Raw genomic sequence first — 17,751 nt, forward strand, 5'->3', positions numbered from 1 at the left:
CACACACACACACACACACATACACTCTTGACACAATCCCATCATCCCACCATGGCTAAGCTCTCTCCTGGGACGAACAGGCAGGCCTCTGGACAGGGAGCATTCCTGAGGTGTAGCACACTAATGTTCACTGGACACAATAGGGGACGACAACAGGTGCGTGTGGATCCTCTGTCATCCAGCGGCAGCTGAGAGATAGGAACACGGGGCTATTATGGCACCATTATCCACTGCTGCTCTACCGGTGGGCTGTCGGAGCTCTTTTCTCCAACAAAAACAAGGCTTTTTATGTGTAACCTGGTCTTGTACCCACCCAGCTCCAACAAGCCTCTCTTTCATCCTACTACCCCAGCTAGCACCTGCCACCCTGACACTCTCCAAAAAAGCCTAACAGCCACTTAACCATATTCAGTTCACTCGAACCCCAGCTGCAAAAAAACCTAAGCTCACTTGTTTAAAACATCTACCACTTCACTCTGGAGCTGCAAAAATTGTCCAGACAGCCATCTCTGTACACCACCCAACTCCCCCTCTCTCTGCTCCCTCCCTCCTACATCCCTCTGAATTATGTTATGTCTCAAATGAGCAGTCATATAGCAGATTGTTTGGTGCACCCACTTGATATAACTGGTGACAATGCCTCTAACAAAACGAGTGTCCTGAGGGGATAGGCAGTATTTGGTTACTGCATCCCTGATCTCTGCCCCATTGTGGTGGGCTCTGGGTCCCATAGAAGGTTGAAAGGGGGGTTGAGGAGGGGGACATGTGCACATATGTGAGCCCACAATGCAGGTGCCTACATCTGTTCATTTCTGGGCAGATGCTCGTGGTTGTAGAGATAGAGAGGGAGAGAGTGAGAGAGGGAGGGGAGATGGACTTCCTCCATTTACTCTCTCATCATTCACACTGGTGATTAAGCTTAAATGGAACAAAATAAGAGTAGACCTAAGAATGAAAAATGATGTGTTGCACCCCTTCTTGGGGAAAAAGAGAACTTTCAATGTTTGAATTTCATATACAACGCTGCTCAGATTGTTCTGGGTCTGTCTTTATGTTTTGACCCAGGCACCAGTTCAGGGAATACTCAATGCTGTAGCATAAAACAGTATTTGATCATGCTTTGAGCTTTCTGGCAGCCATTTTTTGCTTTAAAATAGCAATTCCACCAGCAACAGTTGCCTCCTAATCCCATCAGAAAGGTGAAAAATGAAAGGAAGACAAGACCACGGCCATGCAATAAATTCTGTGAGGCTGGTCTTTCTTAGTATAAAATGCTACCAACAAAGCTAGCATGTATTTGAACAGGTAATATATACAAAGTTCACAAATAGCATGATGTGATTGCTAACTAGCACTGAACACCAAGTGCAGCTCTTGATTGATTTTGCAGATATTTGGTAAAAAAAAAAAAAAAAAAAAAGAATTCTGACAAATGAAACTGATCATGTGATCTTAAATCTAGGTGAAATTTAAGGGCATGTAGTATTTTACACTTTAATATTAATAACCATTGTTAATAAAGGGAAAAATAATTAGTTACTGTCAGCAAAGAATACATGTGTTCATCTTTACTAATATGTTAATAATTGGCTTGTAAACTTTCTAAACCCTTCACTTGGCATCACTGTAAAGCGGCAACTGATGTAAAAAAAAAAAAATTTAAATGGTCTATAAGTGTCATTTGATTTGATATTATAAAGTTGCAAATGATGTTTGCAATAGCAGATTATCAGTCATTTCAAATGATAGGTTCACCCCTGCTGTTAAGTGTTTAATGACTCTATCAAACAGTAAATAGTTCTCTTTCCAAACATGAACAAAACAGTCCATGTCGACTTGTTCCACTGCATCACAAATAAAAGCGGGTGGAATGAGGCAAAGGTTCAATTCAGGGTAACACAACAGGTCAAAAGCCAAAAATGGCATTAACATTTGGCAATCATTAACAAACACATGATGTAGTATATAAAATGCTAGGCGTGCAACAATAGTTGTAGGACAACAGACGACTGGAGAAATCTTTCCTGGTCTAATGAGACTTGACTTCTGCTGTGACATTCAAATGGTACGGTCAGAATTTGGCATAAACAACATGAAAGCATAGCTCCATCCTGCGTTGTATCAATGATTCAGGCTGCTGGGAGCAGTGGTGTCTATCATGTGGTGGATATTTTCTTACCAAACTGCCAGACCATGTCCATCCCTTTATGACTACAGTGTACATGTCTTCTGACGGCTGCAAACGTTGCCAGTCAACCATGTCACCATGTCACAAAGCTCAAATCATCTTAAAGTGGTTTCTTGAACGTGAAAATGAGTTGACAGTATTCAAACAGGCTCTGCAGTCACCAGGTCTCAATCCAACAGATCAACACTGGGATTTGGGTGGAACGGGAGATTTACATGACAGATGTGCAGCTGACGAATCTGCAGCAACTGTGTGATGTTATCATGTCAGCATGGACCAAATTCTCTGAGGAATATTTCAAGCAGCTTGTTGACTTTAGGCCTCAAAGAGTTTAGGCAGTTGTGGAGGCCAAAGGGGTGCAGCCCAGCAGCAACAGGGTCTAGCTGATGAAGTGGCCACTAAGTACACTGTCTATCTCCCTTCTTTTATGATACTCTGAAAGTGCGTATTGTTTCATAACACTTAGAGTATAATTTGCATTTTCCAGTTGTTACTCACTCTAAATTCAGAAGAATTGGGTGGGAAATTGCACTATATAAGTCACAAAGTCACATGAAGCCACTTAAATATAATTCACCCTATTTTCTTATTCACTACACTCCCATGTCAAACCACATTAAACCAAAAGCAGAGTTATAATCTATTTAAAAAGGTCTTACTTGCTTTTACCCATTAAGTGCCTTTAATTTTATTTTTTTAACCCTACATCCATGTATGTATCCTCTTGACTGTGTATGTTTTGTCTGTTTGTTATTTATTCCTGCTGTCCAGGTGGTATTTATATTTTATTCCTGCACGGTTGGTGTGGAGCACCCATAATTTTGTTGTACATGTACAATAACAACAAAGCCCAATTTTACTCTATTCTACTATTCTGGTTGCTGTTGCACAGAAAATATTATAAAAACAGGCTAAACTTTAATTCACTTTTCTATGTAAATTTTATCATTTTATCAATAACCTTTGACAACTATAAGTTTATATTTATTAAAGGTTTGTGATTGTTCAATCCTTCCCCTACTCGTCATTACGGTAGGACCATGGGTGTGGGCATTAACATGAGTATATGTTTTGGGTAAACGTGTGGCGCACGGCATCAGTTGTGGATTTATCGATTTTATTCTTAGGGACCCGCGTGTGTTGTTGTGCGTCACCCCAGGGTGCGCAGCAGATGTGTTTTTATAAACACTGGCACGCGACTGGCCACGTACAGCTCGCTCTTTACCTCCCCCTTAGGTCCCCTATGCCTACACACACACACTTGCAGGCGCGTCTCCGGGCCTCCCACGTAATTACTGCCGCACTCTTCCCATAAACGTAAACTCAGCACGTCTCCACCAACAGCAAAGTATGCAAATGAGACAGCAGGCCGGACAGGGAGCCTCGAAGAGCCGTGGGAAGCCGTGAGGAGCCTCGCGGAACCCCGACAGGCCCTGGGGAAACGCGGGTCTGGCCTGTGGCCCCCTTTTCGAGCAGCTGGCCACAGTAATCTGATCTGGACACAAAGGAGCCTGTTGATCTCTGCGTCTGAGCAGGTAGAACAAGCGGACCTGAGAGAAGGCAGTCCAAGTCTCCTCTGAAATCCCAAGTCTCCAAAGAGCCTTAAAACGGTCCGAACTGTTTAGCAAAACTAAATTCTGATGGGATGGTCTTCCAAATAGAATATAAAACACTGGTAAAGTCACACAAAGGAATTGTATTTCTCCATATTGTTGCTAAGGTGTTTTTTCCCCGTAAGCTATTACGCCTGGAGGAGGAATGCGTAATAGCATCTCTCACGAACGTGCCCATTCAAAACCTGCCATTTCCTTTAGGCTTTCAGCGCTTACACGGGTGGCCTCTATCCCCTCATCCTCCTCCTTCTCCTCCTTAGCGCCCCCCTCCCCTCTCCTCTCAGCTGCATCCAGCAAGACAACATTGATTCTGCACCTTTTCCTTTTCATTCGGGGGATTGAACCAACAACCATAGCAGCATCATGTGTGCATCTTTGACTCCAGGTGAAGTCTGCAGTCATATTTTCTGCACTGATGAGATATTACTGTAAATAATCAGTTGATCATCACACAGCATTACCCTCCCTTCTCCCCTTCCCCGATCACCGCCTCTTATGATCGATATCGTGTGATGCTCGCTGTGTTTACGTTCCCACGAGTGACCATGTGGTGTCTCCTCTTCTGGGACCAAGAAAGGAAAAAAAATCTCCTGCTTCCCCCTCGCCATATGGCCCCGGAGGGCCCATACCGTTACAGGTCCTTATACATGCTTCCAGTTGAGTGTAGATGGAGCCCAGTGGACAGAGACACATAGAGATGTGCGCTTCAGGCCGGAGAAGGGAGGGAGGGAAGCAGGGAAATAAACGTCGTTTTCTGGATATGCAGGGGAGGGGGAAGTTAGTGGCAGATGGCTTGTAAGGGTCTGTCCGCGTCTGAAGGCGTGTCGTGGTCCTTCACTGAAGACCCCCTTCCTCCTTCCCCCCTGCATTCACAATCAATGGAAATTAAAGCGCAGAGAATGGATGAATAGTCAGACCCCGAGTCACCCTTTTTTGTTTGACGCAGCTACTGGTGGGCAGGAGTTAAACTACAGCAGCCCCCTACAGTAGCACTTTGGTTAAACAGCCAGCACCATCTTTTCGATGGACAGTGTCCTAATTGTGTTCTCTGTTTTTTCTGTTTTATTTTTGGTTGTTGGGGGAGGGGGGGGGGGTCTAACTTTCTGGTTTTGAGTGTAGAGTGTAGAAACTCAACACTTCACTCCAGGTGAAGTGCAGCACAGCGGCCAAGGTATTAACAGTAAATAGCCCTTCAGTTAAAGTTTCTGATAACGGACATTATGGGGGTTCAATATAGCCTGAAAACGTGTCTGTGTAATTTTACCATGTCGGTACCAAAAGTTAAAGGTATTGCACCCAGATGCACCCTCCAATCCCCTCCCCCAAGGACGGATGAAGTCTCCCCTATCCCTGAGTGTAATTGATTTTCTTGTCTCAACCGGCTTAATTGTGATGGTCATGGTTCAGCCGGAGTTTACTTTGAGAAAGAGTCGAGAGTTGAGGTTTATCAATAGAGGAGGACTTTTTGTTTGATTGTTGCCCATGAAATAATACGTAACACTGTTATGTGACGTATGAAGTGAAGGTAATTGTGGGGGAACGTAACACTTTTTCATGGGGGAGGGCTCCTCTGACAGCCGGTGTGTAGGACGGACCGTGGCAGCAGGTAACGAAGTCGGAGAGAGGCGCCAGAAAACAATAGTCGTGACGTACATATCTCAACACAGTGACGCAATGTACGTGCGCTAGCCCGCGCGTGCAGTTCCAGTAGACCCCATTATACAGCAGAAAAATCACACATCTAATGAACAACCTAATTAAGCAACACCCCTCACCACACCCCCTGTCCTCCCACTCCTTATTCATATGCGCACCACATAAGATTTTGGACGAAGCACAGTTTTCCCTTTTCATACTAGGAGATATATATATATATATATATATATATATATGAAGTCTGTGTGTGAGCGTGTGTACGCGCCCAGGGAGAGTATTGTGTGTTAGATGTGTGCGCGCACGCTCAGCCAAGTGAGGCGTACACGCGCTGTTATTGAGGAGAAGAGAGCAGGTGCTGGTCGAATTACCATACAGCTGAGGGGGGAGAGAGAGAGAGCAAACTTATTCCTCCACCACACACAACAACAAAAGTTCCCCCTTATGTTGGCCACGCGAGCGACTACGGTGCGCGCGCGCCTCTGTGCACGCACACACACTGCCACCTATAAGCACGCAAACACGGTCTCTTTTTTTCATCCTAGTGTGAAGAAAGAGAAGAAGGCGAGAGCAAAATAGAAAAGCAGGAGTCCAGCCCCTCATGTCGTTTACCTCATTGCGCAGCTCTGCCAAGGAATGTTTTCTTCAGTCTTTTCAGTCAATTCAAAGCATCAAATTCTTCCCACAGATACAAATACCAAAATTTAGAGCGTGTGTGTATGCTGAGAAAGAAGGGGAGAAGGAAGAGAAAAGGGGGGAGGTGGGCTGAAAAACAATTAACTGAGTCAGAGTTTGACCAGGAAACGCTTTTTCTTTCTTTTTGGGGGAGATTTTTGAATCAGCTTCACACTGTTAATTGGCACTGCATCCAAAACATCTTAGGACGCCCACAACAAAGGAGCTGGTGCAGTGATGCAACAGCTGGATGGATCAATTCAGCCGCATGTCGTCCACAGCGCAGGGGGAAATCTGGCAGCTGTACGATGCTGAAAACTTTTAAAAGGTGTATAGAACATATCCATATTACCGCTTTAACACCTTTAGTTTGTTTTTCATATATAGGAGAGGGTCTGTGATGTCAAAAGACCAACAACCAAAAGTCAGCCCAATTCTTTTTCTTCTTCTTATGTCTTCTTAACCGCTTGAATGTTAAGTTTTCCTGTTTAGTGTTAGCAGAAAACATGTATTAATTAATCTTGTCTCCCGTCTTGTCCTGTGTAGGAGTCTTACAGAAGTTTTCACTTCTTAAATACTTCCACACAACCTTATTTGAGCTCGGGTATTAACACTGTATGAGAGGTTACAGGAGGAATAAGGAGGATGGTGGTGGGGTACTTGTATGGGATCCCATTGTAGAGAGCCAAGCCAGATTGGGAGGTGTAGTCGGGCAGCAGGAGGAGGGGTCCATTTGCATGCTATTACCATAGCATGTGTCAGGCCGTATATAACAGGCTGCAGGCGGCCTTGGCTGTAGACAGACGCACAGTTCACAGTGAGGAAAGACATCAGGCAGTAGAAAGAAGCATGTTGGACCAGTGACAAATCTGTCCTTGGGTTAGACCAAAACCTTCACACACAAAACAAAAAAAGCTTCGCCCTAACATTCTTGCTGTAACAAACAAGGAACACTTCGCTTTTTCCTCTTTACGCACTGGATTATAACTGAACTTCGAGGACTGCTTTTCTTTTTCAACACAGCGCAGAAGTTTACTCCATTTGTTTTGTGATTTTATTTTTTAAGGTTTGGGATTTATCCTTTGTCTTTTTGTGCCTCGGGACATGAGTGAAAACGGCGTGGCTGATATCCACAGCAGTTGATGAGAAAACCCTGTGAGGCGACAGAAACGTGCTCAATGTATCTTCCTCAGACGGACTGAACAGGAGGAGGCACCCTGACGACAAGCCCAAGACTTTTTACTCTATTTATTTACTATTTATTATGTATTTATTTAATATGGGGCGCGTCATCCTGCTGACTCTTGCCGTCATGTCCATGTTGCTGTGCCAGGTAAGCTTCTAAATCAAACATTTTCCCTCCAAACAATGAACCATCACCCTCCCCCTGCCTCCCCTGCCCTCCCATCACAACACGCACTCTCACACAAGCGGTACTGTGTGTGCACTTGATGATAATAAGCCGCTTTCCTCCGCAGGGGTTTTGCTCGGGAGTTTTTGAGCTGAAGTTGCAGGAGTTTCTGAACAAGAAGGGAGTACAAGGCAACAAAAACTGCTGTAAAGGAGGTCTGGCTTCGTCTTTCCAGCAGCAGTGCGAGTGTAAGACCTTCTTCAGGATCTGTCTCAAGCACTATCAACCCAACGCTTCCCCAGAGCCCCCGTGCACCTACGGCGGCGCTGTGACACCCGTCCTCGGCTCCAATTCATTCCAGGTCCCAGATGCCATCCCGGAGAGTTCGTTCACCAACCCCATCAGGATTAACTTCGGCTTCACGTGGCCGGTAAATACAACCATTCATGTAGAGTAGGAGTTAAGGCTGAGAAATCGCGCCAATTCTTGTAAATGCGTGCGTGAAAAGAGCACCTTTTTCCCTGCGCACAACATGAAGGCTCAGAGAGCACACAAAGTTTACAGGTATTTAGTTTCATCGGATCAGGTTAGGCAGTTTGCATTCAGCACATTGAGTGTATGGCACAATCGCCTCGGGCCTTTACTTGATGTTATCGCCACATCTCCGCTGGCCACCTGTCTCATGAAGCCATTTGTGTTCCCAGGGGACCTTCTCGCTGATCATTGAAGCATTACACGCCGATTCCAAAGACGACCTCTCCACGGGTAGGAACTAAATCTCACATTTCAGTGTTGTTGTTGTTTTCACATTTACACACTTTCTCCTCCTAATCTTGTACTTCTACATGCACATTTCAGAGAACCCAGACCGGGTTATCAGCACCATGACCACCCAGAGGCATCTGACTGTGGGAGAAGAATGGTCCCAGGACCTGCACACCGGGGGAAGGACCGAACTCAAGTACTCCTATCGATTCGTGTGCGATGAGCACTACTACGGGGACGGCTGTTCAGTGTTCTGCCGGCCGAGAGACGACGCCTTCGGCCACTTCACCTGTGGAGAGCGCGGGGAGATTGTGTGCGACGCCGGGTGGAAGGGGCAGTACTGCACTGAACGTGAGCTGCAGAGATTTTTCCCGTTATAGAATAAAATATTTAGATTAGACGAGAGACAAAAAAACACAGAAAGGAAAAGAAGTTAGAGGTAAAGAAATCCGTTTAAAAGGAAATCGTTTAAAAAGGATAGATTTAAAACCAATTTGAATGTTTTTTTAGTGAAGGTAAAGTTCAAAAAGTTTTTATTTCCATGTATCTATAGTCAAGTTCTCTGAGTGCCGTTAGAAGGCAATTTAGGGCGTAAACACCACGCGCACCCCCTCCTCTCTCCTACCCCCCCACCCCCACCCCACCACACACACACACACACATACATACACATACACACACGACCACTTGATTTATTCTAAGGAAAGTTTTTGAGAATAATCTCACGCGTGCCATAAATTTACATGCTACCTTCCGATTCGTTACTCTCGAAGTGGGCCGGTCGGTGATTGGCTGAGTTGGGGGAGGTATTGTTTGAAGTGGGCAGCTGCCGGCAGAGAGGAGACAATGGAGCAGCTGTCGCGCACTGGCAACACACTCGCCAGCTGTCCACTCTTATCTACCCCAATCCGAGACATTAAGGGGAGTATGTGTGTGTATGTGTGTGTGTACACACACAGAATGAATAAAAGAGTTCTGACCCGCAGTGAAGAAGAAAAAAAAGAGGGTGGTGGGCTGAGGGCCTCTGTGTGTGTGAGTGCGTGTGTGCACTCTGGGGCACACACGCATGCACACACTCCCTCCTTTGTCTCTGCACTATGTTAAGCAGAAAAATCTTCCATGATGACAAGCTAATGGGTTCAGAATCCACTGCTTTACTTCATTTTAATTACTTTCTTTGGATTTTTTAATCTTTAAAAGCAAATCTTAAAAACAAGTTGCCTCAATGTTTCTAAAAAGCATACTCTTGTTTTCCTGTACAGCGATTTGTCTGCCAGGATGTGATGAAGAGCATGGGTTCTGTGAGAAACCCGGGGAGTGCAAGTAAGTTTTCTCCACAAGTTCACTGGGGCATTAATTAATTAGTGGATTGCGTGAAGTAATGTGAGTGGAGTGACCAGTGTTCCCTCCTAATTGGACAACAACAGGTGCAGAGTGGGATTCAAAGGGCGCTACTGCGATGAGTGCATTCGTTATCCAGGCTGCCTCCATGGGACCTGCCAGCAGCCCTGGCAGTGCAACTGCCAGGAGGGCTGGGGTGGACTCTTCTGCAACCAAGGTAAGGAAAGAGTCTGGGAAGTAGGGACAGAGAGAGAAGTGGTTTTGTTGGATGAAGGAAGCCACAACACGTAGGGTACAGCAACGATTGCTTAGACGTTTTCCAGATATCTAGGCTGCATCACAATTTTAAAAAACAAAAAAATAAAAAAAACTATTTGAAATGTATTTGAAACAAAAATCTGGTTATGTGCAGCTTAGACTTAGATTTCATGAACAGGAAGATAACAAATTAATGCTTAAACAACTTACAAATGCCCTGCTTATTTGGTGGAAAGGTGACAAAATGTGGACAACTTGTTCTTGAAGGCAAGTTTTCCATCACTGGTTTGTCATTTATTCAAACCACAAACTTGGTTTCAAACAAGCCAGTAAAAAGGTAGACTGAAGCGAAAGAGCATCAACACTCCAGTAACAGAGCAGCAGTTGTTTCAGCAAAGACAGGAGGCAAGGAAACAAAAAACCACTGGCAGAAGAGAAACAGCCAAGTGTGCCTGAGGACAAAAGCGCATAATGTCGCCGCTGCTGCTGTCCCGCCATGTGTTATGCTCTGGCTAATCCACATGTGCTGCTGTGTTTTTTCCAGATCTCAACTACTGCACTCACCACAAGCCCTGCATGAATGGAGCCACTTGTAGCAACACTGGCCAGGGCAGCTACACCTGTTCCTGCAGGCCTGGCTTCACTGGGGCCAGCTGTGAGATTCGGGTCAACGAATGTGCTGGAAACCCCTGCCGCAATGGAGGAAGTTGCACTGTGAGTGCTCGTGGGTCTTCTTAAATGAACTTGGAATAAGAATAGAGACATCTTGTTAACTGCGGCTCAGCACCAGTGATGCCTGAATGCATCAGCCTTCATTCCTTCTCATCTATCTTTTCTGTTTTCGATCATTCTTCAATTATATTAAACCTAAAAAAAATCAAGACATACAGCATGCAGCAAGCTGGAAATGCTGCAGATGCAGCACCACACAGATCTTGATGTCAAGTCTGTTCTATTTTTTCCCACAGGATTTGGAAAACACATATACCTGCACTTGCCCTCACGGTTTCTATGGCAACAACTGCGAGCTAAGCGCCATGACGTGTGCTGATGGGCCTTGCTTCAATGGAGGCCGCTGTACTGACAACCCTGACGGAGGCTACTTCTGCCAGTGCCCCACGGGGTATGCAGGGTTCAACTGTGAGAAGAAGATTGACCACTGCACCTCCAGCCCCTGCTCCAATGGTAAGTACAAACAGAATAAGGGTTTGGTCTTTGAGATGCTCAGTCTGCACGAACTGAACACTCATTCATTCATGACTTCATCTCTATTCTCAGGTGCACGCTGTGTGGATCTCGTGAACTCCTACTTGTGTCAGTGTCCAGACGGCTTCACCGGCCAGAACTGTGACCACACTGGTGATGAGTGTTCTTCGTATCCTTGCCAGAATGGTGGCACGTGCCAGGAAGGTCCTGATGGCTACACCTGCACTTGTCCCCCGGGATACACGGGTCGCAACTGCAGCTCCCCGATCAGCCGCTGCGAGCACAACCCCTGCCACAACGGTGCCACCTGCCACGAGAGAAACAACCGTTATGTCTGTGCCTGTGCTCATGGATACGGTGGCAGAAACTGTCAGTTCTTGCTTCCAGAGCACGCTGCCATCCGGGGGTCAGAAGTTCCCTGGATGGCCATTGGTTCCGGGGTGGTGCTGGTGCTGCTGCTGTTGGCAGGCTCTGCTGTTCTGGTTGGCTTTTTGCAATCAAAAGTCCAGCATGTCGGCCAAGTAGAAACTGTAGGCGAAGCAGAGACAATAAATAACCTTACTAACAACTGTCACCGTAGTGACAGGGACCTGGCCATCAGTGTGATGCCGATGCCAGGTGTCAAAAACATCAACAAGAAGATGGACTTCTGCAGCGGGGACCCTGATGAAGGATCTCCACCAGGGAGGAGCAGCTACAAGAGCCGCCATCTGCCTGCAGATTACAAGCTCGTACACGAGGTCAACTACGAGCAGGCGGCCAAGGAGGCCATGCTGGAGGCGGCCTGCGAGGACAAGGACTCATTTGAGTTTGAGGAGAAGCGCAGCAAACGTTTAAAAAGGTAAATAACTGACGCTATAAACGTCTGTCAAACACAAAATCAGACTGTGGATGTCCACAAATCTAACGTGTTTTCTCACCTTCCTACAGCGATGCATCAGAAAAGAAAGCCCCAGAAATGTCTGCATGTGCGGACACCAAGTACAAATCTGTGTTTGTGATGTCAGAGGAGAAGGACGAATGTATAATTGCAACTGAGGTGAGTTCTACTTTGTTGACCCTTAGCCAGAGATACGATTTCTGCGGTCATTTGGAATTTAAAAGAACAAAAACTAAAATTTTCTGTCTTTTTGGTGTGTTTCCCCAGGTGTAAGAAGCCACCAATGGGCTGCCCGTTGTTCATTTACTCTATAGGAGAGTTTTTATGCTCCTTCAGATGCTGCTCTAAACCTAGGGGGAGGTGTCCCGCCTTGAGACTGCTGCTGATACGTTTAACTGATATTCAGAGTGAGCTGGTTCTCTACTGGAAACTAAGCGCAGGCAGTGGCGGCCTGTGGGATTAGAACTGGCAGGGTAAAAAAAAAAGTTTACAGTTCAAAGTAAACTGCTTCTTAGCTTTCTGTTCTGCCTGTTAACAGGGAGTGGGGTTTTTGTAAAAAAGAAGAAAAAAAGAAGAAGAAAAAAAAGAAAATATAAATGAACGCTGTCCCGTAGCGATGATATACGAGTTTTGTTTTGCAACATTTGCACCCAGGCCTTTTCTCTAACCCACACGCCGTTGCTGAGCGCAGGAACTGCATCAAACGGTGGATGTTTGGCCATACTGGCCTGTTCTTCACAAGGCTGTTCTCGTGGGCTGTGCGCCCATCACTGCACCTGTGAAGACTGTATGTATACTTGATCACTGTGTTAACTGAAGTGCATTTTCTTCCCTAAGCCCTCCAAACCATTTTATGACATAGTATTGTTCAGTTCTTTTCTTCTTTGGGATATGAAAACTTTGTGTCGATTAAAAGAAAAAGAAAGTTGCTTTTTGATACTGATTTTGTAAAATAAATAAAGAAAAAAAACAAGTTATGATTTAAAATTATGATTTAATTTAAGTTAATTTAATGATTTTGTGTTATTTTTATTTTGTATTATATACTTGTGATGTTTGTTATGATTATTTAAGTTGCTTTTTTTAATGATATTTGCAAAGGCACTTCAGGTCAATGGGATGGTTTTTCTTTGTTTTGTTTTTTTAAGAAAATGTTATTTAAGAGGGATTGTACTGTACAAATTGTTATGTTACCCTTTCCTTTACCGTATTTGAATGAAGGAATTAGCCAAGACTATTTTTCCAAATAAATATTGCTAAATGTGAACATTTGATTGCGTCCAACTTTTGTTTTGTCCATCTGCAAGCACTCTGAAAAACACTTCTTTAGGGGTCTGTGAGCAAAGTTAATCAGTAACATCTGTTGTCTTCCCCTGGCGACCCCATAGTGGGCTTTTCTATGCCGACACTGTTGGCTACTGCCAGAAGTTGAAAGTGTCTCCCTGGAGATGAGAGAGGGGGCCCTATTCATAAAAAACAATACCCCTACGCTAGATTTACCACTCCTGTTTCTCCTCCTAAAGACCAAGTCAGGTAATTCACGGCTCTGAAATTCACCTACTGGACCACTTTAGGTTTGGTTTTCAAACCTTGACTTCCTGTTGCCAGAGAAAAAGCTATTAAAAAACAAACAAACAGCAAAGTTCGGTCACATCTGAACATAAAAGTCATACAGTATAAAATCAGTTCCTTGGAGTTCTCTTTCTTAATTGCCCCACAAAGATACAGATTGTGTTTGGACACAAATAACTGTAAATCATCAGGGCGGTAGAGTTTGTCCTTTGGAGGGGTTTATAAACCCATGGCCTTATGGGAACAGACTTCAGCAGACAATGATGGAATTGACAATGGGGCACACAAAAGGCCACCCTTGGGAGAACCTGCGTGTCCCTCGGCATGCTGGGAGAAAGAGAGTAACAGGAACAGATGTTGTTGAGTAACAGATGCCTTCTGGCCAGAGTTCAGCCACAACCAGCCAGACCTTCAAAGGCCGGGAGCAGCAGTAAAAGGAAAAAAAACACGATTATCTATGGGCCTTCAAGAAACAACAGCTTTTGCATTGTCTTCCTTTCTGATAAATTTGTTGGGATTTTTGAGAAATGGGCAACACAAGAGAGAACCTAAGAGGACTTTTGTGCACAGTGAGGAATACAAAGACACTACAGCACTCAATCAGCAGCCTGAGAAATTCAATGTTTTCATATTTAGCTTCAGCTATGTAAAACTCACAGAGCAAGAGTGATAAAGCCTTATAAAAAAGAAACAATTTAAACTAAAAACACGTTTTTAAACTGAGCAACCACAGTGATACACCAGTGTCTTTCTGAAGACATACTTATTATTATTTTATCCCCTGCTGAATATGTAAATTTGCCCACTTCCAAAGACATGAAAAGTCTCTAACTTTTATGACAGTTTCATTTTAATGGAGAGAGACAGAATATCGACCACAACCCCCCAAAACGCATTACATAAAAGCTTTAAATTGATTTTCTATAAACTGACGTCTTGAGATTGGCAGCTCCATAGTCTTAATGTGATTCTTCTTTAGCCACTCCTTTGTTGCTTTGGGTCATTGTTATGGTTGAAGACTCATCCACAACCCACCTTCAGTGTTCTGACTGAGAGAAGGAGCTTCTCATCCAAGACCTTATGGCACATGGCCCCATCCATTGGCTCTTTGATACTGTGAAGTCATCCTGTGTCCTTAGCAGAAAAATAGCCCCACTTCTTCCAGTTTCATGCTTAATGGTGGGGATGGTGTTTTTTTGGATCATACGCAGCATTCCTCTCCACCACAAACACAGCTGGTCCAGTTAACACTAAAGAGCATGATCTTGGTTTTAGTGGACCAGAACACTTTCTCCCAAGTCTTCTCTGAATCATTTACGTTTTCACAGTCTTAAGACAGCCATGGTCACTTCTTGAGCAGCAGACCTTGTGAGTGCTGCAAGATTTAAATCTTTTATGGTGCAGTGTGTTACCAGTGGTGTTGTTAGACTGTGGTCCTGTTGTCAGATCACTAACAAGCCAAACCACGCCATGTGGTTTTGGGCTGATCCACCACCTTTGCCATGATCATTCTCACGTAGCATGGAACTGAAAGCAACTAACAGTCATTTTTTTCCTTCCCAAATCATTGCTTCAACAATTTTCACCTTCGCACAAAGCATGCTGACGCTCATTTAGCCCTGTACAGGTCTACAGTCTTGTCCCTGACATCATCTGACAGCTTTTTGGTCTTGCCCATGGTGGTGGACTGGAAGAAACTGACTCTGTAGACAGGTGTGTTTTATACACATAAAGAGCTGAAAACAGGGGTGCCTATAATTAATGGTTTAATTGCAATCCCTGCACACAGGCAATCTGTGGGACCCATAATTCCGGCTTGGTTGTAAGGAATCAAATACTTTTTTCACTCGATAACATGCAAATCAGTGAATATCTTTTCTGTAATGTGTTTTCTCCCCTAAATTTTTGGTTGATATTCAGTCTCTCTCCATTAAAATAAAATGACCTTAAGAATTAAAGACTTACAAAATTACAAACTCTGAAAACGAATCTCAGATTTGAGGACAAAAACCGATATGGCCATCAGTGAATGCACTGTTATTAGCTGATATACTTACATTTGATAAAAGGTTCACGGTTGCTTTATTTATACGCAAAGGTAAATTTGCTTTACAGAAAAATTATAGCAATTTGGCATCCCTTCACAACCTTTTTGTATCCCTAAAAACAGGCTTTTCACCTCATTTCCAGCGCTTCTGGAGTTGAGCTGTGCAACATAATGACAATAAATATATAGTTGTGATCAGAGGTTTATATACACACACCATGGGAATGAAAGTCATGGTAGTTTAAGATTTTTAATGATTTCTTAGAACTGTTGTTTTTCCTGAAATTACTGTACAGCACACATCTTTAATGACTTTAATAAAGAATAATTCAGTGCAGAAGTTTGAATTTATTTGGGATTCTCTCTAAAGGTAGGGTCAAAAGTATCCATACAAGCTCAAATATGTACAGACACCCCAACTAATATTTAGTAAAATGTCATTTCACTGAAAAGTATGAAGTTCTTTGAGTGCTCAGATAGAATAGAAAAGCACTAATAGAACAAGACCAGTTACCATTTGCCTGCTTCATTCATGTGTTTTTGTTCCTGTTGGAACACTCGGCTGTGGTGTTTCAAAGTTCATAAACACCAAATAAATACCAACTGATAAAACATAATCTGTCAAGTGTAACAGTTGTAGGATTTTTTTCATGCTATGAGGGTGGGTTTATTTAAGCAAAAGCACAATTCTATATTTTGCTTCCAACGAGTCAGACTTTCTTGCAGTTTTAAATTTGCGTTGAGCAGAAGTTCACTAGACCTTGTGGAGATCTTTCAAAATGTTCTTCTTTGGACATTGGCTGATTATGCACCTGATCATTTTTAGAGAACTGCGTTATCTTATGGAACAAATTTGAAATATATTTATATTGAAATATATATGAAGGATGTCCCGACAGGGAAAATTGACTCTTCAGCCACTTCTGTTCAGCTTCGATAAAATCCATGCAGGGAGGGGTGGGACGTTATTTTTTGATGGGTACACCATGTGGCCAATCACGAATCAAAGAAAGCAAGCGGTACAGGCCAAGTACACCGAGCGATAGAGAGACAAGGAGCCGGGTTTAAGTCCAAGCATGTCGGGTGAAAGGGAAGAAATGAGCGAAAACAGAAAAGGAGCACCAACTGGCTCCATTTTAGTGATATTAGAAACTAAAGATGAGTGTAAATTTGTAAAATGAAAATATGCTTCAGAGCGGGGTCAACAAGAAGAAACTTGCACAGATGTTTAAGAACCATTCACCAGTCTGTGCAGCCTGAGGAGAGTTTACCCTCTCTCCTCCAGCTGCCATCCACTGGCCCTGGAAAAGTGTCCTGTTCGACTCTGCAGCATCCACCTTCTTTCAAAAAACTTCTGAAAAATCAAACCAAGACATGTACATTTATTCCAAAACAAATGACCCCAGACAAACGTGTTGACGAGGAGCTGGCTGACATGACGTTTAGTTATTTACTTGTTAAGGACAAAAGATTTCAAAGTTTTGTCCAGGGCTTAAGCTCCATGTATTCTTCGAAGCAGCAGTAAGTGCATAAAAATACATCACAATGAATAAAGCAAGCAAGCAATTCACAGTTGCTAAATTAGGCTAAAACTGAAGATACAGAGTGATACTCAATGAAGAGCCAGGACACCATCGTCCCATTCCACCATCGAGGGGGGTCACACAAAATACCAAGAGATAACTGTGCTTTCACAATAATGGCCTCTAATGATCTCAGCACCTGAATGTACAATGTCTGATCAGGGACAGTTTATAAATATATTAAATATATGTCTTTATATATTCTTTAACGTTAATAGTTTATCACAAACTGATTTTTAATTTCACATGATTGTTGGGTTTTTCTCTGTATCTATGAAGCGCCTTGAGGTGACTTTTGTTGTGATTTGGCGCTATATAAATAAAATTGAATTGAATTAATTGGAGATTTGAATGGAAGAAGAGTTTTGCATCTACGGGTTGTATGATTTACACTGTGTGATGAGCAGTGCTGGATGGGTAAAAATACCAACATCAAACGGCAGCTTTGATGCCTCGTGTTTCAAAGAGAACTGAGGGCGTGTGCAAAATAAGAATTGTATATCTATATTTGCCCACAAGACATGCGCAGAAACAAACACGCATTAAGGGTTAAAAAAAAGAAGGAGTTAAAAAAAAAAAGTTATTTTTAAGAAATTGAGATCCACAAAGAGCAGCTGGC

General features: G+C 43.6%; 1 protein-coding gene across 1 annotated transcript; it reads left to right on the forward strand.

The window, feature by feature from the left end:
- Positions 1 to 7,288: 7,288 nt before the first annotated feature.
- On the forward strand, positions 7,289 to 12,810 carry dla (deltaA). The gene is made up of 11 exons (XM_005749600.2): positions 7,289 to 7,462; positions 7,608 to 7,910; positions 8,185 to 8,245; positions 8,339 to 8,596; positions 9,508 to 9,568; positions 9,673 to 9,803; positions 10,389 to 10,558; positions 10,813 to 11,029; positions 11,123 to 11,891; positions 11,981 to 12,089; positions 12,198 to 12,810. The coding sequence occupies exons 1-11, from the start codon at positions 7,394 to 7,396 to the stop codon at positions 12,201 to 12,203; spliced, it is 2,154 nt and encodes a 717-aa protein (XP_005749657.1). The 5' UTR covers positions 7,289 to 7,393; the 3' UTR covers positions 12,204 to 12,810.
- Positions 12,811 to 17,751: the final 4,941 nt, after the last annotated feature.

The sequence above is a fragment of the Pundamilia nyererei genome, unplaced genomic scaffold (assembly GCF_000239375.1).
Source record: "Pundamilia nyererei isolate P.nyererei 1_Seehausen unplaced genomic scaffold, PunNye1.0 scaffold00250, whole genome shotgun sequence".
NCBI lineage: Eukaryota > Metazoa > Chordata > Actinopteri > Cichliformes > Cichlidae > Pundamilia > Pundamilia nyererei.